Source organism: Rhinatrema bivittatum, chromosome 5, assembly GCF_901001135.1.
Source record: "Rhinatrema bivittatum chromosome 5, aRhiBiv1.1, whole genome shotgun sequence".
In the NCBI taxonomy this organism is placed as follows: domain Eukaryota; kingdom Metazoa; phylum Chordata; class Amphibia; order Gymnophiona; family Rhinatrematidae; genus Rhinatrema; species Rhinatrema bivittatum.
Genome location: NC_042619.1, coordinates 224,668,724 through 224,693,692, shown reverse-complemented (window position 1 = coordinate 224,693,692; position 24,969 = coordinate 224,668,724). Strand labels below are relative to the sequence as shown.

The 24,969-nt window shown below is 44.0% G+C and overlaps 1 protein-coding gene across 7 annotated transcripts in view; it reads left to right on the top strand.

Annotated features, from left to right (window-relative positions):
• SH3KBP1 (SH3 domain containing kinase binding protein 1) overlaps positions 1–24,969 on the top strand; it is a 471,173-nt gene that overhangs the window by 378,317 nt on the left and 67,887 nt on the right. For all 7 annotated transcript variants that reach the window (XM_029603365.1, XM_029603364.1, XM_029603363.1 and 4 more), the window contains 2 exons: positions 16,904–17,011; positions 23,152–23,200. In XM_029603365.1, coding sequence (XP_029459225.1) covers positions 16,904–17,011; positions 23,152–23,200 — 157 coding nt within the window. The remainder of the gene's footprint in view (positions 1–16,903; positions 17,012–23,151; positions 23,201–24,969) is intronic.

The window sequence follows — 24,969 nt, the reverse complement described above, 5'->3', positions numbered from 1 at the left end:
TAGGGGAGCGTGTTTCTCTATCACCGCAGCAGGCACTGCTAAATGGGGACCTTCTGTCAGGGGATATTCACCATTCCCGGTTTGTTAAGTTCGTAGTCGTAGCAACCCGGTGTGAACTAGCGTGCCACTGGAAGGGCCCCGTGACACCCTCACTAGCGGCTGTTAAAGCGAGGGTAGATAAGGTTTATCATCTGTGTAAGATAACAGCACATAAGCAACACAGGATGCCTCCATTTTACAAGGTCTGGCATCCTTACCAAGTTTGGCGGGTGTCCTCCCTTTCAGAATGATCAATGGTGAGCGCTTTCCTTGGGTGTCCCGACTGTGGTAGATATTGTTCTCTCTTCGTAACATTGTGTGTGCATTTTGTATTGGATGTTGTGCTAACATGGCTCCTGCAAGTATGGGGGGAGGGGGGGGGTATACTCTAACACAAAACACCATAGAAACTCATTTTGCTCCGTGTTTATTGTTCACTTATTTTTATAAACGTTTGTATCCAATGCTGTGACATTTTATGGTTCATGACGTTTCTAATAAAAATTTTAAATTGAAAAAAAACAAAAAACCAGCCAAAGCAGGGTATAAAAACTTCATATATGATAAAACACAGACATCTCAAATAAAATAGAGATAAAACTCTACAGTATCCAAATTTTAAAAAAAAATCTTAAAGTATTGTTTACATGTGTCAGCTGTAGTTATGCACTGGCAGGTTGAGAATTGTACTGGTGATGGGGTCTAAACTAAATTTTTTGAGAAAATATTATTCCAGCCAATACAACATTTTTTGTTTTGTTTTTTGTTATCCATTGTGTGTGTGTGTGAGTGCATAAAATGAATGGGGCAGAAATTCAGCCGCTGAGCAGCTAGTTATGTTAGCCTGATATACCTATCCAGCTAACTTAACCGGGATATTCAGTGGCTATGTTAAAGGTTAGCCGGATAGGTATATCTGGCTAACTTTAGATCTGCCCTACATCGAGGCCAGAGTTAGCCAGTTAGATTAACTCCGAATATTGGAGTTATCCGGTTAACCTAACCAGCTAACTCCACTCATCCCTGTCTAGAAATGAGCTGGATACCACAGGGACAAAGTCCCTATGAGAGACTTCTATGAAAACTAAAAAGTCATGGGATAGGAGGCGATGTCTTTTCATGGTTTACAAACTGGTTAAAAAAACAGGAAACAGAGAGAGTAGGATTAAATGGTTAGTTTTCTCATGGAAAAAGATAATCAGTGGAGTGCCTCAGGCATCTGTACTTGGACTGGTGCTTTTCAATATATTTATAAATGATCTGGAAACGGATATGATGAGTAAGGTGACACAAAATTATTCAGATTAGTTAAATCACATGTGGATTGTGATATATTGCAGGATGAGCTTGTAAGACTGGAAGATTGGATCAAATGGCAGATGAAATTTAATGTGGACAAGTACAAGGTGATGCATATAGGGAAAAATAACCCATGCTGTAGTTACACAATGTTAGGTTCCATATTAGGAGCTACCACCCAGGAAAAAGATCTAAGGATCATAGTGGATAATACTTTGAAATCGTCAGCCCAGTGTGCTGCGGTTATCAAAAAAAGCAAACAGAATGTGAGGAATTATTAGGAAGGGAATGGTAAATAAAATGGAAAATGTCATAATGCCTCTGTCTCGCTCCATGGTGAGATCGCACCTTGAGTATTGTGTACATTTGTGGTTGCTGCATTTAAAAAAAAATATAGTTGCACTGGAGAAGGAACAGAGAAGAGCGACCAAAATTGTTAAAGGGGATGGAATGGCTACCCTATGAGGACAAGCTAAAGAGGTTAGGGCTGTTAAACTTGGAGAAGGGACGGCTTGAGGGGGGTTATGATAAAGGTCAATAAAATCATGAGGACTAGAATGGGTAAATGTGAATCAGTTATTTACTCTTTCAGATAAGAGAAGGACTAGAGGGCACTCCATGAAGTTAGCAAGTAGCACATTTAAAACAAATCAAAGAAAATTAATTTTCACTCAGTGCAAAGTTAAGCTCCGGAATTTGTTGCCAGAGGATGTGGTTAGGGCAGTTAGAGTAGCTGGATTTAAATAATCAAGTTGATTTAGGGAATAGCCACCGCTATTACTAGCATTTATTTATTTATTTATTTATTTATTTATTTATTTTAAAGCTTTTATATACCGATATTCGTAGGAACATCATATCGGTTTACAAGGAACTTAACGCAATACATGGTGCATGGTAACTTGGAAGAAGAGATGTCAACGGAACATGATAATAGCATTAGTAGCATGGGATGTATTTAATGTTTGGGTATTTGCTGGGTTCTTGTGGCCTGGTTTGGCCTCTGTTGGAAACAGGATGCTGGGCTTGATGGGCCCTTGTTCTGAACCAGCATGCCAATTTCTTATGTTCTTAACTTTTTAGTTATCCGTTTAAATTTCACTTAAATATTGACCTCAATAACTAATCATCAGCTTGTCTCAGCTACTAGAAAAATATTGGAGGAAAAAATTTCTTGTTTATTATTTTGCCCTCTCTTTTTTTTTTTTCTCAGTGTAAGGCTTTTGACTGCTAGAGATGATCTGATATGAATATTGTTTAGAGAATTGATGGAAAAATGAATGCCTTGGTTTGGGGGAGGGGAGGAAGATCTAGTCCAGTTCAGCATATTCTGTTGGTGGGCAAGAAAAACACTATCAGAACAAGCGTAACTCTTTTCCACTGTCATTTCTTTCATGTAAAAAATAAAAATCTTCTCTGACAAGGTGCCGCATCCCTCTGTACAAGAATGAACTCACGGTCCTGGAAGGCAGCCGCACAGTTATTAATGGTGTTTGACAGGAATGAACTCCCAGACGCTATGCACCCCGATATGGAGGGAGACTCCGGTTTGGCACATCTCACTTAGCTGCCATCTTACAGATACCGTCGTCTAAATCTTTCTCAACTTTTTTTCCTGTGCTGGAGATCCGTAGGTCGTGCTGCTGCCACCTCTCCCCGTGCAACTCCCTACTTTTCTCTTATCTTTCACCTAAAATACCGGTCTCCTGCATTTCTTCCCTTCCCTGTCCTCTCTGAAGGTAGGACACCGCAGTATGATTGCATCCCAGTCATGGGTTTCGCTGCTCCGTGCTAGCGACAGTGTCCAGGTCAACTTCCGCCACCAAGGTCTCTAGCTCTGGCATTTTAATACTTAAATTTGGAGCCTTCATGTACGATATGGCTCTTCCCCTTCTGATCCCCCTTTCGGTATCTTCCTGTTGGATATATATCCTATTTACTTCTTGTATGTTTTGGGCAATTACCAGAGCCTAGTGAAATTAGAATAATGCTTTTTGGAGCCAGCCATTTAGAATACAAATAGTATACATGATTTTCCCCGATTTCACTCCTCCCCTTGCTCTCTGAATCATCCTTATCACCAGTTCTTTTCAGGTACATTTGTAGCTGGCTTTCTTTTTTAAGGGTTTTTTTCACTGGGCTTCACTGATTTAGGCTTTTTGAGGGTGTACCGCCTTGGTCCTTCCTGCTTTGATCTGCTGTCCCTCACAGCTTAGCTAGTATAAACCCTCACTAGCATTGGATCTAAGCCTGTTCCCTGAAAACCTTGGGCGCTCTCTTGTAAAGAGGGAGGCCATCGCTTCTGTACAGTGCTGCATCCCTCCAGGTGGGGCCCCGCTCCTTACTGAAGACAAACGCCTCTGGTCTCACTTCGCTCTTGCAGCCAAAACCTCTGCATGACGACAGCCTTAAACAGTAAGACACGCTGCCTGGTAGCAACATGTTACTAACCTGTAACACCTAGCGGGCATTCAACAGCAGGAACATCTGCCGCTGTTCTCCCTTCGTATCAATTAAAAGATTAATTGCATGCAGTTTATTGCCCATAAACCTAAATTAGATTTACAGGTCTGCTGTATTTATAGCTTTTCTGTCTGACTTACCTACAAAGTGTGTCGAAGAGTAGACTGAAAAGTTAAAAATAATAAAATAGCGACTCAAAAATTCTGTCTCACAATTCAGTACAGATATAGTCCATGAAGATGATAGCACTTGGCCAAATGTCTAGAATCATCTTTCTTTTCCTTTTTTTCCTCCTCCTTTCTTTGCAGGGTGAGTTTCCTTGGGAATGCGAGTCCCCTTGCTAGCCATTGCCTTCAGCTTTCCATCTCCTTTGTCCCCCCATCCCTCCATCCCTCCATCCCCTATGCCCTCTAGCATGTGTCTCTTCATTCCAAAAGCAAAGACCCAGCCACAAAAGAAAGAAAAGTCAAACCTCTGTGCTAAAGTAATGCCAGTGCAAATAATTATATAGAAAAACTACAGAAACGTAACATACTCATCTTAATCCCAGCGCACAAAGGGCTGGATTTTAAAAGCCCTGCGCGCCTAAATCCGGCCGGATTTAGGCGCGCAGGGCACTCGTGCGCCGGCGCACCTATTTTGCATAGGCTGCCGGTGCGCGCAAGTCCCGGGGCTTCGTACAAGGGGCGAGGAGGGAGTGGCCTGGGGGCGTGGCCGAGTCTTCCGGACCAGCCTCTGGGTCGGGTGATGGCGCGCCAGCAGCCCACTGGCGCGCGCAGATTTACACCTGCCTCGGATAGGCGTAAATCTGCCGACAACGGTAGGGGGGGTTTAGATGGGGGGGGTGGTTTAGGTAGGGGAAGGGAGGGGAAGGTGAGGGGAGGCGGAAGGAAAGTTCCCTCCGAGGCAGCTCTGATTTCGGAGCGGCCTCGGAGGGAACAGGCAGCGCGCGCTGGGCTCTGTACGCGCAGGTTGCACAAATGTGCACCCCCTTGCGCGCGCCGACCCCGGATTTTATAAGATACGTGCGGCTACGCGCGTATCTTTTAAAAAATCCAGCGTACTTTTGTTCGTGCGCGCACTGTTTTTGAAAATGTACCCCATAATGAGGGAACCCTTGACTCACATTCTGATTTAAAAAAAAAAAAAAGATGTATATTTTTTTCTTTGAGACCATAACATTGCCAAGCATATAAAATAGTGCACGTTATTGCTGTATCACAAATCTCTTGAAAAAGCCAGTTTGGTATAGGAGTATATATTTTTGCCTTGCAGGTTCCCTCTTTATGTGCATGCGATTAAACTGCAAATGGTTTCTCTATAATTGCACTCCATCATCAAAACTGATGTTAAACTGAGGAGTGGGCCCAAATGCCAAATACTGCATTTGATGCAAAACGCAAACAGGCCGATGTAATATGGATTTGCTAAAAAAGTGCGTACAAACTAGGAGTGCATTTTTTTAACACGCACACAATCACCTCTTCTGGGTTCCCAATGCAATAAGCAAATCAGCTGCCAAGCTAAAAAGGACACGCTAGGGATGAATTTTGTATTCCTAGTGCATCCATGGCATCTGGCACCCAGGAGATGTGGCTGTGCGCAGGTTAGGAAAATGGACACTCAATTTATGAGCGTCTGTTTTTTCCCACAGCATCTATTTTTTTTTATTAACAATTTGATTGGTTTTTATAACATAAAATCAGCTTCAGAGCAACAGGCAATGAAAACCATAAGAACATAATAACATCCTGAGCATTTTCTACAAAAGAATTATTGACAGTAAGTATAAAGTGATCCGACTCGACCTCCCATAACCCTGTCCAGCCTTAGTATGTAATGTCCCCTCCCCCTTCCCCCCCACTCCATCCCTCCCCCCACCACCCTATTGCCCCATTCTGGTGCAGCCCCGCCGCTAAAAGGGGGGGGGAGCATTTCCAATAACGAAGGTAACTTGTAGCATAGTGGGCCCATATCCCACCATTATTAATATTATTATAGATGGGGCTTCATCAGGATCCAAATCCTATAAAATTTAGGTACAGAATCCCTCCGTACAGCCGTCAATTGTTCCATCAGAAGTATATGTCGTAATTTGGTAATCAAATGAGTGCGGGTCAGTATATCTCGAGACTTCTAGCTGCTGTCACCACATATGTGAGTAATGCCTGGTGGTCATCCGAGAGTGTCACCCAAGGGGATCCCAGGACCCAAACCTCCGCCCGCAGCGGAATCTGGACACCTAAGACCATGCCCATCCACCTTTGACAGTCCTATTTTTTTATTTATTATTTATTTAACAACTTTTCTATACCGACATTAAAATACACATCATATCGGTTTACATTGTAACAAAAGGTAGAAAATACAAATAACAGGGGGTGGGGTGGGGGGAAAACTAAGAACGTGGGGTCAGAGGGGAGACCCCAAACTAAGATAGGGAAGGGGAGAAGGCGATAGGAACAGTAACATGTTAATTAAATGCAAAGGAGCACAAGATATACTATAAATAATATACATAATATACAAATGGAGCCAGGAATCGAAAGGGTGGAGGCAGTTATACGATTAAATGAGAATACACATATGCAATTATACAAGGGGGGTGGGGAGGGGGTTACCGGGGGTCTGTGGGGGTGAGAATGTTAATCTGGGAAGGCTTGATGAAAGAGCCATGTTTTAACTGTTTTCTAAATTTGAAGGGGCAGGATTCCATACGGAGGTTGGGCGGTAGGTCATTCCAGAGCTTAGGGCCGGCAATGGAGAAGGCGCGATTCCTGGTGGTCGAGAGGCGGGCTTTCTTGAGAGAGGGAACTAGGAGAGTACATTTATGAATTGTTCTGGTCGGGCGTGAGGGTTGTGTGGGTTGGAGGGGTTCATTAAGCCAGGAGGAGTTGTGGTTGTAAATGGCTTTGTGTGTAATGGTGATGGCTTTGAACAAGATGCGGTAGGGGATAGGGAGCCAGTGAAGGTTTTTGAGGATAGGGGTAATATGATCTGATTTGCGTGAATTGCTGATGATCCTTGCAGTGGCATTTTGCAGTACCTGGAGGGGTCTGATAGAGGAGGAGGGAAGGCCCAGATACAGGGAGTTGCAGTAGTCTAACTTAGCTGTTAAGGTGGCTTGTATGACAGTTTTGAGGTCATGGGTGTGGAGAAGGGGCTTGAGTTTTTTTAGGATCATGAGTTTATAGAAACCTCCCTTGATAACCGATGTGATGTGGTTTTTGAGGTTCAGATAGGGGTCGAGTAGGACACCTAAATTCCTTATGGGGGGTTGTGAGAGGAGAGAAGTAGTCAGGGGGTCAGTGGGGGTGTTAAGCATAAAGGTTTGATGGTTATGTATGAGGAGTAGCTCGGTTTTGGCAGAGTTAAGGGCGAGTTGCATGGATGTGAGAAGGTTGTTGTCCTGCCAAAATACCTGAATACGCGGGCAATGCCATCACATGTGAAGATAGGAACCTTCCTGAGGGCATTGTCTCCAACACAAAATTGAGCTCCCCGGGAACCACATGGCCAATCGGGTAGGTGGGTAATGCCAGCGATAAAAAAGTTTGTACCTATTTTCCATCATAACCGCTGACATGGAGATCTGTCCTAATGGCGAAAACAGTCTTCCCATTGGCCCCTGTCCCAGGTGATTCCCAAATCGGACTCCCATGCAACCAAGTGGGTGGCTGTGTAGAAGTCCCCTCCCACAAATAACTGATAAACCTAAGAAATGATCTTCAATTTGCCAGCCAAGATACAATAACCTTCAAAGATCGAGCATCTCTGTTGGAGGTCGGGGGCTGCCCCACTTCTGGAAACAAAATGTCTCAATTGGGCGTAAGTCAAGAAGTCAGTTCTGGAGAGGGCATTCGTACTTTGCAATTGCGTAAAAGAGGTCATCCCCGTAGTCCACACCTGTCCTATGCACGTGAGACCGCGTTGTTCCCATCTTCGAAAGACTAAATTGGTCCTCCCGGTAGGAAAAGCCCACAGATACCGTATGGGCGAGAGGGCCGAATATGTCCTGCCTCTCACCAGCTCGTGTCTCCAACGTTTCAAAATAGTATAAGTACTTTGCAGTGTCAGGGGGAAGTCCTGTACCTCCCAGGGTGGGGGTAACGCACCAGACCAAAACAGCGTGTACAGTGGAAGGCCACCCACTATGGCTTGCTCTTTCTTCACCCATTGCTTAGTAGAGCCTAGATCATGATAGTCAATCACATGCTTAAGTTGGGATGCCACATAATAATGTAAAAGGGAAGGGAGTCCCACGCTGCCCTCCTGCCGAGTCAGACAGAGCACCACCCAGGCAACCCTGGGTGGACGCCTACCCCAAATAAAGAAAAGCAGTTTCCGTTGTAGTGGTTGCAACTCATGGGTTTGGAAGTAAGCATGGTAAGGCCTGAAAAAGATACCCCAATCTGGGCAAAACATTCATTTTGATAGCATTAATCCTCCCGAACCACGAGAGCTGTAATCGTTGCCATTTATCCAAGTCGCCCAGTAAATTTCGCACCAAAGGTTGGTAATTTTGCTGCACTTAACTCATCAAGATTCAATCCCAGGTTTACCCCCAAATAGCGAATGGGGCCGGTTGTCCAGTGAAACGGAAATTTCCGTTTCCCCTCCCGCTCTAATTCCTTGGGAAAATTAACCAGCAATAGCTCTGATTTATCAGGGTTAACTCTAAACCCAGAGAAGCGCCCATACTCTTCCAACAGGTGTCACGTCACAGACAGGGAGGTCAATGGGTGGGTAAGCGAGAAGATGATGTCATCGGCATAAAGCGATATTTTATATTGTTGAGAGCCAATGGGGATCCCTTGTACTGCAGGGGAATGATGGAAGTCACTGCCAAGGGTTCCAGGCTAAGTGCAAACAAGAGCAGGGACAAAGGACAACCCTGCCTAGTCCCACGCCGTATTCGAAAAGTCGTTGTGTAGCTGCTGTTAATTTTTAGACATGCAAGGGATTCCCTGTAGAGCTCCTTAACCCATGTAGAAAAGGACCTGCCCAATCCTACCTTTTCCAATACGGCAAACAGGGCCAGTACACCCTATCAAAAACCTTTTCGGCATCAATAGTCAAAAAGGCCGCCGGATTACCCTCCTTTTTGGAACTGTGGATCGAATTAATCAGTTTCCTAATATTGTCCGCCGTCATCTGGCCCGGCATAAAATTGGCTTGGTCAGTATGAATGAGCCCTTCTATTCGCCCTTGGAGGCGATAAGCTAATATTTTGGCCAGGAGTTTCAAATCTACGTTTATTAACGAAATGGGCCTAAAGGACACACAGTTAGTAGAATCTTTCCCTGGCTTAGGGATGATTGTGATACCCACCACATTCCCAAAGGGTAGCAGTTGTCCTCCCCCTCTAAGGTGATTAAACATTTGTGCTAAAGAGCCTCGTAATGTGGTCCTGTACTTTTTATAGAAGAGGGGAGTGAAACCCGTCCAATCCCGGAGCTTTCCCGGATTTTAAATCCTTAATTGCCCAATCTACCTCCAGCTCAGAAATAGGTTTTCCCATTACAGTCTGCTCTTGTTCCGTCAATTTAGGTAAGTCAATCCCTGTCAGATAGGAAGAAATGTCCGACCCAGAGACCTCCACCTCAGGGGTATAGAGATTTTCATAAAAGATTTTAAACTAAGTCCGGATAGCTTCCGAGTCCCGCAACATCTCTCCTGACCTCGCTTTGACCTGATATATCAATGTCTTAAGTTGCTGAGTTCACAATCGACGTGCTAAGAGTAGACTATTCTTATCTCCAAATTCATAATATTGCTGTTTTAAAATAATCTAATCTGTGAGCAAGCGCTGCAGTGTCCAGGGCAGCTATCTCCTCCCTCTTCCTAGTCAGGAGCCCCACCCGCACGGACCCCGGATTCTGCTTATGACGACGTTTCAGTCCTGCCAGATCTAACAATAAGGTCTCTTGCTTCTTGTTCGTCTGTTTTTTATGGTATGTGCCGAGGCCAATCAGGTGGCCCCACATAACTGCTTTCATGCCTTGCCAGACAGAGATAGGGGATACATCTACTCCCACATTCAAACTAAAGTATTCTTCGAGCACCTCCCCCATACGCTCTTGATATGGTCTAAGTTTCAGAAGATAGTCATTTCATTTCCAAAACTTTCAACCCTGATCCGCAGAGGACCTGACAAGTGTCCACCATATAGGAGCGTGATCCGACCAGGTAATACACTCAATATCTGTGGCCCCTGTTTGTGCAGTAAGGTCCTTGGAGATGAGAAAGAAGTAGATATGCATGTAAGAATTATGGGGGTGTAAGTAGAAGGTATAATTTTTACTATGAGGATAAGTGAGTCGCCAGATATCCACTAATTGGTCAGCCTTCATTAATTGTTTTAAAGCGTGTCTAATTTTCCCCTTCCCCACCCCCCCCCCCCCCCCCCACAAGACTGCATCGAGATATCCAAACGGGGATTGGGTGCAATATTAAAGTCTCCAGACAAAACCACACTAGCAGTGGGATACTCCACTATCCGGCGTCTCACTTCCCTCAAGGTCTCTAGCTGTAGAGCTGGGGCACAGAAAACACTAACACCATCTGTGAATTTTGTAAGGCCACATGTAAGAGCAGAAATCTGCCCTCCGGGTCTCGATATTGATCCTGTATTTGAACTGCAAAGTGATGAGCAAATAAAATCCCCACCCCATGATACCGGTGATGGGAGATAGCGGATGCAAAATATTGTAAGGGATATTTATTAGAGTGAAGCAGGCGTTCATCCCAATGCCGCAGGTGTGTCTCCTGGATGAAAGCTACTGAGGCCTGTCCACAGCAGCTATTTAACCAGCACCATACACATGCACAATATACATGGCCTGGAGCATGTACACTGTGGATGTATATTTCACCCCGAAAATTTTTTTTATGTTGACTTTTTTTTTTTTTACATGGTTCTGCTTTCTGTGATTATTCCTACTTAGTATCGTGATGATGATTATTTATTTATTCACTTTTATATACCCAAAGGAGAGAGACCTTGGGGTGATAGTGTCTAACGATCTGAAGTCAGTGAAACAATGTGACAAGATGATAGCTAAAGCCAGAAGAATGCTGGGCTGTATAGAGATAAGGAATATCAAATAAGAAAAGGGAAGTGATTATCCCCTTGTTTAGGTCCTTGGTGAGGCCTCACCTGGAGTACTGTGCTCAGTTCTGGAGACCGTATCTCCGAAGGGACAGAGACAGGATGGAGGCGGTCCAGAGAAGGGCGACCAAAAAGGTGTATGGTCTTCATCGAATGCCTTATGAGGAGAGATTGAAGAATCTAAATATGTATACCCTGGAGGAAAGGAGGAGCAGGGGTGATATGATACAGACCTTCAGATACTTGAAAGGTTTTAATGATCCAAAGTCAACGACAAACCTTTTCCATTACAAAAAATTCAGCAGAACCAGAGGTCATGATTTAAAACTCCAGGAAGGAAGACTCAGAACCAATGTCAGGAAGTATTTCTTCATGGAGAGAGTGGTAGATGCCTGGAATGCCCTTCCGGAGGAAGTGGTGAAGACTAAAACTGTGAAGGATTTCAAAGGGGTGTGGGGTAAACACTGTGGATCCATAAAGTCTCGGATGTGAATGAAGAGAAGAGGCATGGGGGTGGCTTGCAGGAATGATGGCTACTTCCTGTTGATTAAAACCCTTATTCAATAAACATATACAAAGTTAATGCGACTCCAACATTGCTCTATGCTTTAACGGCAAGAGGAAATGTGGGACAAAGGATTTGCATTCACAAATAAGCATGGGAGTAGCTTGCTTGTTGCGGCAGTTACTACCCCTAACCAATTAAACCTGATACTTCACTTTGAATACATATACAGCGCAGCTCACTGCAGGGGGGAATGAAGATAAGAAGATTTACATTCAGACAACTACCAACTAAGATTGAATTGCATAGTCTGGGTAGACAAATAAGCATGGGAGTAGCTTGCTTGTTGCGGCGGTTACTACCCCGAACCAATACTTCACTTTGAATACATATACAGCGCAGCTCACTGCTTCAACGGCAGGGGGGGTGAAGAAAAGAGAATGTATATTAAGACAACCAACAAGGACTAAATTGCACAGGCTTGGTAAACAAGTGTGGGAGTAGCTTGCTTATTGCGACGGTTACTACCCCTAATCAATTAGGCTTGATACTTCACTTTTATGCAGCTCTAGCACTGCTCTCTACATCAATGGCAGGGGTGGAAGGAAAATTAGAACCAATAAGGGCCCTGACCTCAGCGTTCAGAGTAACAGATAAGTATGAGAAAAATAACTGTGAAAGCTTGGTGGGCAGACTGGATGGGCCGTATGTTCTTCTTCTGCCGTCACTTCTATGTTTCTATGACATTCATATTTGACTTCATATCGGTTTACAAGGCAAGTCCAAGTGTAACACAATCCATTAAGAAAAACAAAATTACAACAATTTAAAAAACTTAACTGAGGTAATGTTAGGACTTTGAGTAAGAACAAAAGCCTAAAAACGCATAATGTTAAAAATAACTCTAAATTCTGGAAAAAACTGCCCTTAAAATTAAGATTAAACTAAAATCAATAAAATACAATAAATATATTTTACATAATAACAGAATGGCCTAATTAAAAAAAGTAGGAAGAACCACAGAAATGCAGTTTTTTGTTGTTGTTTTAAATTGAGCCCTTGACGTACGGGAAGGATTTACGTCTGCTCCAGGGCAGGCGTAAAAATTTTATGGGTTAAAATGTGTGCCTCTGGCTCACAGTGATTTTTTTGCATTGTGGGGTAATAGCTAATAGCCTCATCTACATGGCATTTACATGTGATGAGCGCTATTAGCTATGCTTTTTTTTTTTGGACGCACTGATCCCCTTATTGCATTGGAGGTTATGGATACGCGTTTTGGACGCGCGTCCAACCGCTTGTTAAGCTGTGCGCTAGGCTTGGGCGCACTTTGTTGCATCGGCCTGCTAATAATTAAAAACGTTGCAGACACTGTGATTGATTCAGTGAAGAACATCTACTGTACTTGAATGTAATCTGCTTTGAAGCGCCTGAAACTTAGAATATGAATCAAATAAATAATAAAATAAAATGCAGGATAGCACCGTCACCCACGAGCTGCTCTGTCGGTCATGTATCTTTATTTGATTTGTGCCCTGTGCTAGCTAACACTGTCCTGAACTACTTGCTCTTCCATGCCCTTTGACACACTGAAGGTCTTCTTAGAAGACAGGAGCTCAAGATGATCATCGTGCTACCTGGTGTAGGTCTGTGTTTACTGAAGTGGCAGGGAAAATGGTGGTCATCTGATTGAAGCCCTTAAGAAGACATGTAGGATCCCCCTCTGCCCCTAAATAATTCCATTATGTGATGAATCACACCTGTGGCCTTGCAGCTATTAACCTTACGTAGCACCTTGTTAGAAAGTTAATTATAGTAAGACATCAAGTACATCTTCATTTAATTTTATAGTGGGTTTCACTTTGTCCTTGTAAAAACTCTGCATATCAAAATAAAATGACTGTGCGCAGATATCTCATAAGAGTAGTTTAGTTTATTAGGTTTTATATACTGTCATATCGGGTATTCCATCACAACAGTTTACAATATAAAAGAGTAAAATACAATTGTAGGTATAGCGTCAATAAAACAGGTTTCAAACAAATGTGTAACTATAAAATAAATAACGATTAATACAAAAATGTAAACCATAAAACTAATACAGGAAAAAATTAGAAACAGCAAGTAAGATAACAGATATACGGTAAATAAAAAAGATAAAAAAACAGCTCTTAAAAAATAAAAGCAAAAGTAACAAGGCCATTTTTAATTGGGTTCTGCATACGCATGGCGGAATAACCATGTTTTGAGTTCTAACTTGAATTTTTTTGTATCAAATTGTAGTCTCACCTCGGCTGGCAATGTATTCTAGAGTTTGGACCCTGCTAAAGATACTGCACGCTCTTTCACTTGGATAAGGTGTGCTGAATTCACTGAGAGAATTGTTAACAGACCCTTATTAGCTGACCTAAGGTTCCTTTGGGGAGTATGTAGACGGATGGCCGGATTTAACCAATTGGTTTGTTCGCCATAAATAATTTTGTGTAGAATGTAAGCTGTCTTGTATTGTGAACGATGTTTGACTGGTAGCCAGTGTAGTGAGATTAAGATGGATGTTATGTGATCACATTTTCTGCTACCAGTCAGAATTCTGGCAGCTGCATTCTGTAGTACTTATAAAGGGCGGATTGTGGAAGAAGGAAGACCAAGTAGCATGGAAAAAATCAATGATTGCAGTACTGTTCTAAAATCATTTTGTTCAAGTAGAGGTTTCAACCGTCGAAGAGTGAGAAGTTTATAATAGCCCTCCTTCAATTTGATAGATATGTGCTTTTTAAAACTTAAATCTGTATCTAGAGTGATTCCGTGATCCCGAACAAAGACGGCGGGTTTTATCTTTATATTATTCTCCAATAGTATTGGGGGAATTTCTTAATTTCTGTACTTCCTTTCTAATAGTATGATTTCTGGGTTTTGTCTCTGTCTTTTCTATGGTTTTCTCTTTGTAGAACCCAACTCTTTTCCCGCCTAGACCCCTTTGTGGGTTGGCTGCCTCACAGGCAAAAGGGAGAAAGGTGGTACTTTCAGTGCTTTGCCTGTTCGGACAGCCTATAGCTTGGGATTCACCCATATGTGAGGTCTACCGTCCTGCTTGTCCTGTGAGAAAGCAGAGTTGCTTACCTGTAACAGGTGTTCTCACAGGACAGCAGGATGTTAGTCCTCACGAAACCCACCCACCTCCCCTGGGAGTTGGTTTCTCCATGTATTAGCTACATTGTGAAAAGAGGGACTCTGCCCAGGGGGCAGGGTGATGAATACAGCTGCACTTACTCACAGGCCAATACAGTAAAGTGCGGCCGCAGTTACCCTGCTTCTAACCCGCTTTCTACTCACAATTTGGCCGCATTAGTCCAACTCGCGATTCACTATCCCCTTTAACCCATCCTTACCGCCTCTTTAAATCAACGGGTAACCCTTTCCACCCACGGATGTATATGAGATGTAAACTATCGGATTAGCTATTCCCTCCCATACAGTAACGCGCAGCCCGATTATCGCTTTTTAAACCTGCAGTTTTGCCACGCATTTAACCTGCTAATTTACCGCCTACCCCTACCCCTGCATTAGTGTGGAGCATCAGGCAAGCCGAGATGAAATTTCACGGGCCACGGAGCAGCCCCAGCCAGCCCCACTTCACTGCCTGACCCCCTAAGTCCCCAGGACAAGACCGAGCAAACTTTCTGCCAGCCCCCGCTCACCTGCCCTGGCCGCATCCATCTCCCGCGCTGACAACTCCGGAGCAGCCCCAGTCCTCTCTCCCCTCCTCCCGGGGGCATCCGGCGGCGACGAGAGCGGCTTCGGCAGCCCAGGGCGGATCGGGCGCTCCCCATGGCTCCCTATTCTCTAAAAGGTAATGTGTGCACGCCGTGACCTCGGACGTCACACGCCATGACCTGAGTGCCCAGCTGGATGTCCGAGGTCACGGCGTGCACACATTACCTTTTAGAGAATAGGGAGCCATGGGGAGAGCCCGATCCGCCCTGGGCTGCCGAAGCCGCTCTCGCCGCTGCCGGCTGCCCCCGGGAGGAGGGGAGAGAGGACTGGGGCTGCTCCGGAGCTGTCAGCGCGGGAGATGGACGCGGCCAGGGCAGGTGAGCGGGGGCTGGCGGAAAGTTTGGGGGGAGTTAGGGGGGGAGTCAGGGGGTGGCTGGGGCTCAGGGGGAGGATGGCCTGGCCTGTTGAGAGGAAGGAGTCCTGGAGGGGGAGGAGTTAGGGGGTCAGTCAGCCCTTCTCTTGTATCCACTTCCTGGTACCTGTCATTTCAAATGTCTTTTGAAATGACAGGTACCAGCGCACCCAGGATACTGTGTAGGCGCTGTATAAGCGCCTATACAGTAAAATGGATTGCGCTTCATGGACGCGGCTAGTATTTGCATGCGATTTTAATACAGTATCGAGCGGTAGGTGATCCGGACTGTGCGTGCGGCAAACGCGGGTGCGCCCGGCACTAACGCACCTCCTCCTACCGCTCCTTACTGTATCGGCCTGTCAGGGCGGCATGTTTGAAAGTTCTAGATTCTTTGAGATCAAAGTTCTGAGCCGGGCTCTATCCGATGTCACCCATGTGTGAGGACTGACATCCTGCTGTCCTCGGGAGAACACCTGTTACAGGTAAGCAACTCTGCTGTACAAAAATAGTATGCATCCTGCCACAGTGAGAGCTTTTGTAAGTCCTAACGATTTCCCGATTAAACAAGACACAGGGAGTTCTTAAATCTCAGACATTTTAAGAGGTCTTGCTACCTTGTTAATGACCAGGGATGTGAGGTTTACAAAACTTGTGCTTTTAGGACCCGAGCCAGCAAGGTGAAGTCCCAGTGAAGAAAAGCCTTCAGGATTGTTGTATTTTTTTTTTCATTAATAAAAACTTGAATTTTTTGTTTTCCTTGAGCTGAAGTAAGCTTTTGGAATCTGTATTATGGTGTGGTATAAATCAGAGTATTGAATGCAGTTCATATATCCCCTGTATCTACTCAGGATGAGCCTAACTTTCAAATTTATCCGTGCCACAGAATTTGCATGTGTAAGTGGACGAGGGGAGATTAATGCCTGCATTTTAAAAACTGCATGGTGGGAACTTCTCCAGTACACCTGGACCCTCTAGCACCTCACTCTGAATCTTTTCCAGTTCACCCAGACCTCCCACCCAAAAACTGCAGATAAGACAAGCCTGATTTAATTTGCATGAGTGTAAAAGTGTATGAATACGTTTAATAATGTATGTGCATGCACCTCTTACAAAATAGCAACAATCATGCATACTATTGTACCCCATCCTGGAATACCTGTAGGCTGCCCCTTCCCCTCCGTAAAACAGATGTGTGAAACCGAAAATACGTGTATACTGTAGACATTTGTAAAATAGCACATATGCACGTATGTGGAGCACCTTGGAAAATTCACTCTGATGTGTAATGGTGCAGTATGAATCCGAGTACCTGCTCAGGATGTGTAACGGTGTAGTCTTTGCTCTGTTTTACCTTTAGGACTGTCTGGATGTGGGCTGGTGGTTAGGAGAGGTGAATGGCAGAAGAGGCGTGTTTCCAGACAACTTTGTAAAGCTCCTCCCCCCTGATTTTGAGAAGGAAGTTAATGTAAGTATAAATGGTTCAACCTGCTCGTGGAAGCCTCTCATTCTAGTGCCTGCTGAAACGCCGCTTCATGTGAATCGGGTTAAACCGTGCTTTGCTTTTTGGGTCTGGTTTCTACGAAGACAAATAATTGGTTATAGCAGCAGAGGACGTCATGCAAGGCCTCCACACGTCCCCTTGTGTGCATGTAAAGAGTTAAACATGCTTTTTACACATTCCAGCCTAGGCTTTGCATCCCTGTCCCACCTTTTCTGTGGCAGCTCCCCAGCTTCTCACTGCTGTGCTGGTCAGCCATGGATCATGTTGTGAGCAGTTAGTGTGCTCATAATCTCCTCAATGCCACTGTCCCCACCGCCTCTCCCCTCCACCTCCCCCGAGCACGCTTCCAGAGGAAGACGCGGAGCCACAGGACAGCTCCATAGTCCCTGCACACAGGCCGCCCGGCAATCTCCCAGTGTACATTTGAGGAGCTGAGCAAACATGGGAGCAGTGGTGGAGACCACGGAGAGAGTATGTCAGCAGCAGCCAAGGCCTGAAATGTGTAAGGTATAGGGGGGGGTTAGGCTGGGCACCATGAGTGGAAGGGAAGCATCATCAATAATGTCGTGGTGGGAGGGTGAAGGGGGAAAGGAGAGAGGACCAAATTTTGAAGTTGCACAGAGCAGCCAGAAAACTTTGCATCGGCCCTGAAGAAAAACTGCAGTGGTACTTTCTCTTTACAAATTTGCTGAGTACTTTTGCAAGTGCAAAACTGCCCCCATACGTTACGGATGGAGAAACGGAGGCAAAATGGTGTGCATGAGATTTTTTTGAAAATACAATTATGCACATGCCGTTTCTATCCCTGGGAACCCCTCTTTTTAATGCCACCATGGGGAATCTAGCCGGCTAACTCACTGTATGCCCAGCGTAGATTTCAGAACTGACCTGTGAATGCAGCACAGTTTCACACTAATCCAGCGTAGAAGTTCAACTCTTTCCCCAGGGCACTGCAGTAACTAAAGCCAAATTCTTGGGCTGATGGGATAAAACAAATTGCTGCATGAGTGACGACCTCATAGATTTTCTGCTTTTGGTTTTCATACACTCGAAGCAGTCATGTCGTCAGGATGGGATACTTTAGCTTGGGAGACTGGAACCTGGCAATACAATTTTTTTATTTTTTATTTATTTATGTATTTTTACAATTTTTGAAGTTATGATAGAATTTTGTCTGTATTGGGGGTTGAATAGCTTACATTATTTCTAGAGGAAAGCATAATACTGCTCGTTTTGAGAGGACACGCTCCTTTACTCCAAATAATGCATAAATTGATTGTCAGGAATAATAAGTTGGAGAAATAAGATGGAGGAAGAAACAGAGAAGCAAACATGGAGAAGAATCATTAAAGCCTGAGTTTTGTTTTTTCTTTTCTTTTTTTTTTTTTGGTAAAGTGTGATGGTAATTAGCTCAGACTGTAGGGCAAGTAATTAGCTAATCAACGCTCCTTGTATCCTGTGAGTTTTGAGTCTCTCATCTGTCTATGATGTATTTTGATGTTTTACATGGAGTGTCCGAGGCACAAAATTGAAGCTCTGGGGAGAGAGGATACCTTGTTTCACTGACTTGCAGGGGAGGGAAGAGAGTAATTATCAAATTGTTCTTAGTCAGGCCTTATTGATTGACAGTGCAGTTTGATGAATATTGACCACTGAGTCGCTTCAATGTAGAAATAGCTTACGGTGCAGGACACAAGGCTGTGCCTCACTTTTACCCACGGGGCTTCGCCACCGGTGCTGAAAAAGAAAATGCATTCGTGCCTTTGTGTTGAAACTCTGGGCAGGTGTAAAGTGCGCCCGGTCACTTGGTGCCTGCTTTTGCCGTGGGTGGTGAGGCTTTTGCTGGGAAAAGTAAACGCCGAGCTTTGGATAGTGCCCGTCTATGCATGCGTTTTTCCTTCCCCCCTCCCCTTCCCAGGACCAGAGCACGCCCACGGGAAGGCTTCCTCTCAGTGCAGCCACACCACACGTGGACAGTTAGCCGCAACAAGGGAGGGTGATTTTTTTTTTCCATGACGCCAAGTAACATGGGTAAAGCAGCATTGAAAATTGTACAGTGAGGACAATTTGAAAATTGCTCCCTTTAAACAAAAAAAAAGTAGAAATAAATTGCTGTTTTCAATTTTTTTAAACTATAGATGAAATTGTATACATATTTATCCACCTTGTGACACTTTTAAAACGCTTTTCTTGTTGAATGTTTTTCTCAATTCTTAATAAAGCAGGAAGAGAGAGAGAGGGAGAGTGAGTCTGCTCCTGAGCCTGCTCTCTCATGGAGTGCAGGGTAAGAGCTGGTTAATGGCTTTTCTGCTTATGGAAGCTGTCAGGGATGACAGCACAAATGAAGCCGGAGGTTGCTTTCTCCAGTAAATTGGATGCCGGAGGCGAGAGATTGAATAACTCAGAGTGATTGGTAAATACGCTGCAAACCAGCATCCAGGAACAAATGGAGTCGTTGCTGGAAGTGAGGATGGAGGATTAATGCTCTTGTGAGACAAGCCAGGGCTCATTTGAAGGAAATATTGATGTTGCATATTGGGATGGAAATTCCTAAAAACCCAAACAAAAGAAACTGAAGACATTGAAAAAATAATAAGAAGATCACTAGAAGCGGAGACCGTTACACCAGAAAGAAAATATCTTACAAGGAAACCTCTCAGATTATCATTGTAGCATAGTAAATTATAACAGAAGAAGGCCAAATGGGTCCATCCAGTCTACCCAGCAAGCCACACTGCTCTTTTCTGAGAGCACCAGTTGTACATTTCTCTGCAAACGTTTGTATAGCCCCCTAAACCGTGATATTTAAATATTGTCATAAATAATTATTTGAAGTTCTCTGGTGCCTTTCACCTATGCGCTATCTCAGTGTGTTTCAGAGGAATGTAACAAAAGTGGTCGCTCGTGTCTGTCCGGCACCCCAGCTTTCATGACTGATCTATGTGATGGTTTCCCGGATGGGCATATAAAATGCGTGAGCCCATGTGCCAGTCTCTTGAAATCTAGGTCAAGCAGATAGGTGTGGTGGACCCGGGCCCAGAGGCTAAGAGGCTGGGCAGGTGTCCTTAGATGGACAGGGCTCTCACTTAACCAGAATCCCCTCTATAAGCCCGTCTGACTGTTTTCTCCTCATTGATCCAACACTCACAATTGCCAGGAAAAAGTAGACTTCGTTCTGAAGATACATTCCAGACAAAACTTTTATATTTTCTGATATTACCAGCAGTCAGAGCACTAATCACTAATTAAATCAGGATACATAGGTTTGCATAGCAAGGCTGAGATAGCTGCAGTATACACTGGAAAGGTTAAATGCCTTTGGACAACTTATATATACTTCTCCTTAGGAGAACCATTTACAATCATTTCTCCACCACTGCTAAATCCAACAGCTTGAAGTGCTGTCAGCGAATACAATTATCAGTACTCCTCCAGCACCACACTTTTCTGTCTATAAGATCATGAGCATCCAGTATTACCAGCAAGTATACATCACAAGTATTTCCAGAACTCAAGATTGTCACAAATTCGCTCTGTTCATGCCAGAATCTTTTCTCCCAGCTTTCATCCAAGCAATAGTCAGGAATTTCTCACCCTTCTGTGTCTCTCCACTCCAAGCTCTTACCACCATTATGGGATTCTCCCGCAGCTCTACGCAACCCTGGGACACCACTTGAGTCCTGGAGGTGATCTCCCCTTAAGAAAAATACCTCATGGCCTCAGGCCTTTCCCCTTGAAGGGGGGAGCCACTGCAGGGTTCTTTCAAATTCGTGGACTCCCCAGGCTGAAACCCAGTCCGCCAGTTTGTTTGTTCCAACTCTTAATCCACTTTGATCCCCTTAACTCCAAAAACGTGCCAAAATTCTCAACCACCCCTTTTATATTGGATGAAATACTCTGCTTTCTGGCCCATGTTCCCCATCCTTTAAGGGAACACTAATGAGGAGCATCAACCAGTGCAAATGCATCATGCAAATTTACTAGAATAACACTATCTAGTAGCCATTCAGAATATCACGCCCCTCGCACACACTTACCAATAAAAGACAGGTTTTACTTTTCTACCACGCTGTCACAATATACAGCAGGATCCAAGTGGAAGCCATGCAGTCTCCCTCATCGAGAATTCCCTTCACTGGTTTCATAAGTGCTAGAAAAGGGCTCCCTGGTGGGGAATCTGTTGTATTATTATTCAGTTCTACACCTAAGTTCATTATTTTGCTATAAATTTCTCATGAATAGTGCCCACGGTATAAAAAAAAAAAGGGGGGGTGTGTGGTTAGGGTAATTTTTTAGTTTCTGCAACACATGCTATTTTACCAGTTCGCATAGGTATTTTACCGCAGTGCAAGATAAATTATCGCACCTGCGATATTTTCATTTTGCAAATTTGTGAACTGCTCAGACAGGCCTGTCCACATTTTGGGCTGCTCCTGGGAGGGGGTGGGGGGGGAGAGAGAGACTCTTTATAAAGCTCTCATATTAGTCAACTATTTATACCACTGTAGGAGGGTCAACTACTAACATGAGGTGAGGTTTTGGTGGTGGTCTAGGGTTTGGGAGGCAGTTTAACATGCACAGTCAGAGATACGAACAGCACAGTACACATCAGTGAAGATTTGATGTGATTTGAGTGAGGAAAGGGACACAAAGATGAGATTTCTGCAATGTACTCTCGCCCTAGCTTGATGCACTCTCTACCTAGGTGCTATCAAGCTAGAGCGAGAGTACATTGCAGAAATCTCATCTTTGTGTCCCTTTCCTCACTCCAAATCACATCAAAGCCCCACAAGGCTCGCAAGCAGTGGCGGCAAAGAGGAGTGGAGATTCAAATCCCCACTCCTCTTTGCCGCCGCCACTCGCGTCCCCTAATGGTCTGCGCCCTAGGCCCAGGCCTAGGCCTAGCTCGCCTAGTGCTTCTGCCGGCCTTGGATGAGGTACAGAGGGATAAAGTGACTAGTCCCGTGTCTCAGAGAGTCCATGGCCAGTGGGGTAAACTCTCTCTGGCAGAGTAAGCTTTGATTTCTCATGTCACAGGAGGTTTTCTGTTTGCAGATGATATCTCTCTGCCCTAAGCTGTTAGTGACAGTTCTCTCAGCAGCAGGCTTCCCATGCCCCAAGCCAAGATCAGGTGCATTTTATGGAACTGATTTTAGTAATGAGCAGCAGTTTTACAAAGCAAGTTGAAAAAAAAAAAAAAAAGCAGCCCCTCCCTTTCTTACTAAGTTAACTATTCCCTGCTGCCATGCACGTTATGTGAGTAATTATCTTGGGGGGGGGGGGGGGGGAGAGCTAGTTCTTTTTCAAACTGTTTTACTGCCTACCTCAGAACTGATCTTTTCTCAACCAGAAGCGGTGAGCTGCTGGAATTTAGATTCATGGATTCAGATACAAGCCCTTTTGGGGGGGGGAGGGGATTTAACTTATTGACTGTAGTATATTATTTGTAGAGTGCTCCTATTTATTTACATTTAACAAATGCTACTATGAAGATTTATTAAGAGCTCAAAAGCCATTGCAATCACAGCACATCACAATTAAACCTAACCAAGCCCAAATACCCAGCTTAACTCATATAATAAATGGATCAGTAAATTACATGCAGTACCAAAAAGTCTATAAAATTCCTACAACAGCTCAAACTGACCACTGAACAAGAACAAGCTTTTAAAAAGGAAAACATTGCTAAAACCACCAAGCTTTCACTTGTTTGCTAAAGATTTATATTATTGTATTATGTGGTTTTAGAGTGTCATCTTGGTATGTGAGTTGTGTATTTTAATGTTGCTGATGTACTTGTGCTTTTATTCTAGCCCATCTTAGACATTTTGCAGAAAAAATCTGGCTAAAAATCAAATACATACCCAACGCTGTAGAGTTTTTGTTTTATCTCCAATGCAAATTGCATTTTTTGCTGTTCTTTTTTTTTTCCATCAGAAAGAGCACTATAAAGTTAGAAATAACGCACACAAAATTGGCAGTGTTTCTTTAATGTCTTTAATGTGAATGTTGGTTTAAGTTTGGGGTGCACAGAGTCTATTCTTGCCTGAAATGAAAGGTTTATTTGGGAACTTAATGTTTTCTTATTCCGATGTGCATTGCAGAGACCTAAGAAGCCGCCTCCGCTGGCTCCTGTCATCAAGCCCGGGACAGGTAATAACACCTCCTGACATTCAGGCAAATAGAGAATGATTACAGTGCACCCAGAGAATAGGCCTCAGACATCCCAGTGCCAGGGATTTGACTTGAAACAAATTATTTATGCATCAGGGTTTATAATTGTTGAGTAGGTGTCCGGCTTTCATTTCCAAGGTGGTGCTGAAGGACGATAGCTTTTACCCTCTTGCTTAGTGTACATAAGCAGTAAGTCACAGTGCTGAAATCTGTAGTTGCTTGTGTGTGGGTTTACATGGCATTGCTGTTTTGAAATTCCTTTTTTTTTTTTTCCAACACTTGCAATCTCCATACATTGCCAGTAGTTTTCAAAGCAGAGGGGATGTGTTCCTTTGCAGATTAGGTGGTATCATAAGATTGTTGTAAGGTGATACTTTTTTCTTGGCCTATCTATATGTTTCTTGACTTAGCTTTCCAGAACTAACACTTCGTTCATCAAGTCAAGCCAAAAGATGATGGAGTGTAACTCCCCAAAGCTAGTCAAGAAACGTGTTAAATTAGTCCAAGAAAAAGGCTTTGCCTTAATTTCTCTACCTTCAAGTGGACTAACACTGCAACCATATTTGTCAGATAGCATTTGGTATTTTAGATTCTGTTACTGCAGGGGGGAAAGTGTCTATGGAGGTTAAACTGCCCCTGGTTTCCTTTTTATATTTTTCCCTATGGGAGCATTAGGCAGGCTGTCAATTGCCTACTGAAGGTGCAGAGAAGAAACCCTCTGCTTCATGTGTGGAATCCATTTGCATCCCGGGAATGAAAATAAACGATTAGTGTGTAGTAACCAAGAACAATGCTATGGTGAAACCCTAACGCAGCACTCTTGGCACTGGAGGCCTGGACCCTATCATCCGCTAAATTTGCAGGAAATTTTTAGGGTTTTCCCACCTGTTGTCCATGAGTGGCCACTAGAAGTGGGCAAATATGAGTACAGTTGTCGTAATCTGGACCTAATCCAAGTATCTGCCCACAAGAGGGAGTTTGAGATCAAAGATCACAATAATGCAGTCTCTATAAACAGAAGAGGGAGATGACAGTAGCCAGTCTTTGTCACTCTTACTCTTCCTCTCCCTCCCTTCCCCCTCGCATCCTTGATCATCCTTGATTTCTTTTTGTATCAGTCTGGCGCGTGTGCCTGGAGTAGAGGCTGGATTTGAGATCATGGTGCTTCATCGTGCTCTGCTATCCACCAGAGCTGTTTTCAGCCTTCAGTCACATAACAATAGTGTGCTGTTAAAATAAATACATACATTTCTGTTAGCTGTTCTTAGCAGGCAACTATTAACCCCTCTTAACATAAACAACTAGTCCAACAGTTGCACAATTTTAAGTTAAAAAAACAAAAAACAAAACACACACACAAAACAGTCAAACCTCAGAACCTCTGAATTTTGCATGTGTGTATCTATATATCTATATCTATACATGCAGTATATATAGAGAGAAAGAGAATACCACCAATCAGCAGCAGAATTTGCCGTGGTTTACAAAACGAGATCAGCCCTGCATTGTCTCGAACCATGAAGTGTATTTTGCTCATGAATTATAGAAAGGAGTGGAAAAGTAGGCTAGCAAACTGCAAACCAGCGGGAGCAGAGTTCAAATGCCGCTGCAGTTCCTTGTGACCTTGAGGAAGCAACTTCACCCTCTTTTGCCCCTGGGGCAAACTTTTAAGGGGGTCATTTACTACGCCATGGCATTCTCCCCTCCGGGAAACATACAGTAGGATTCTCAAAGCTGTGGAAATCGGT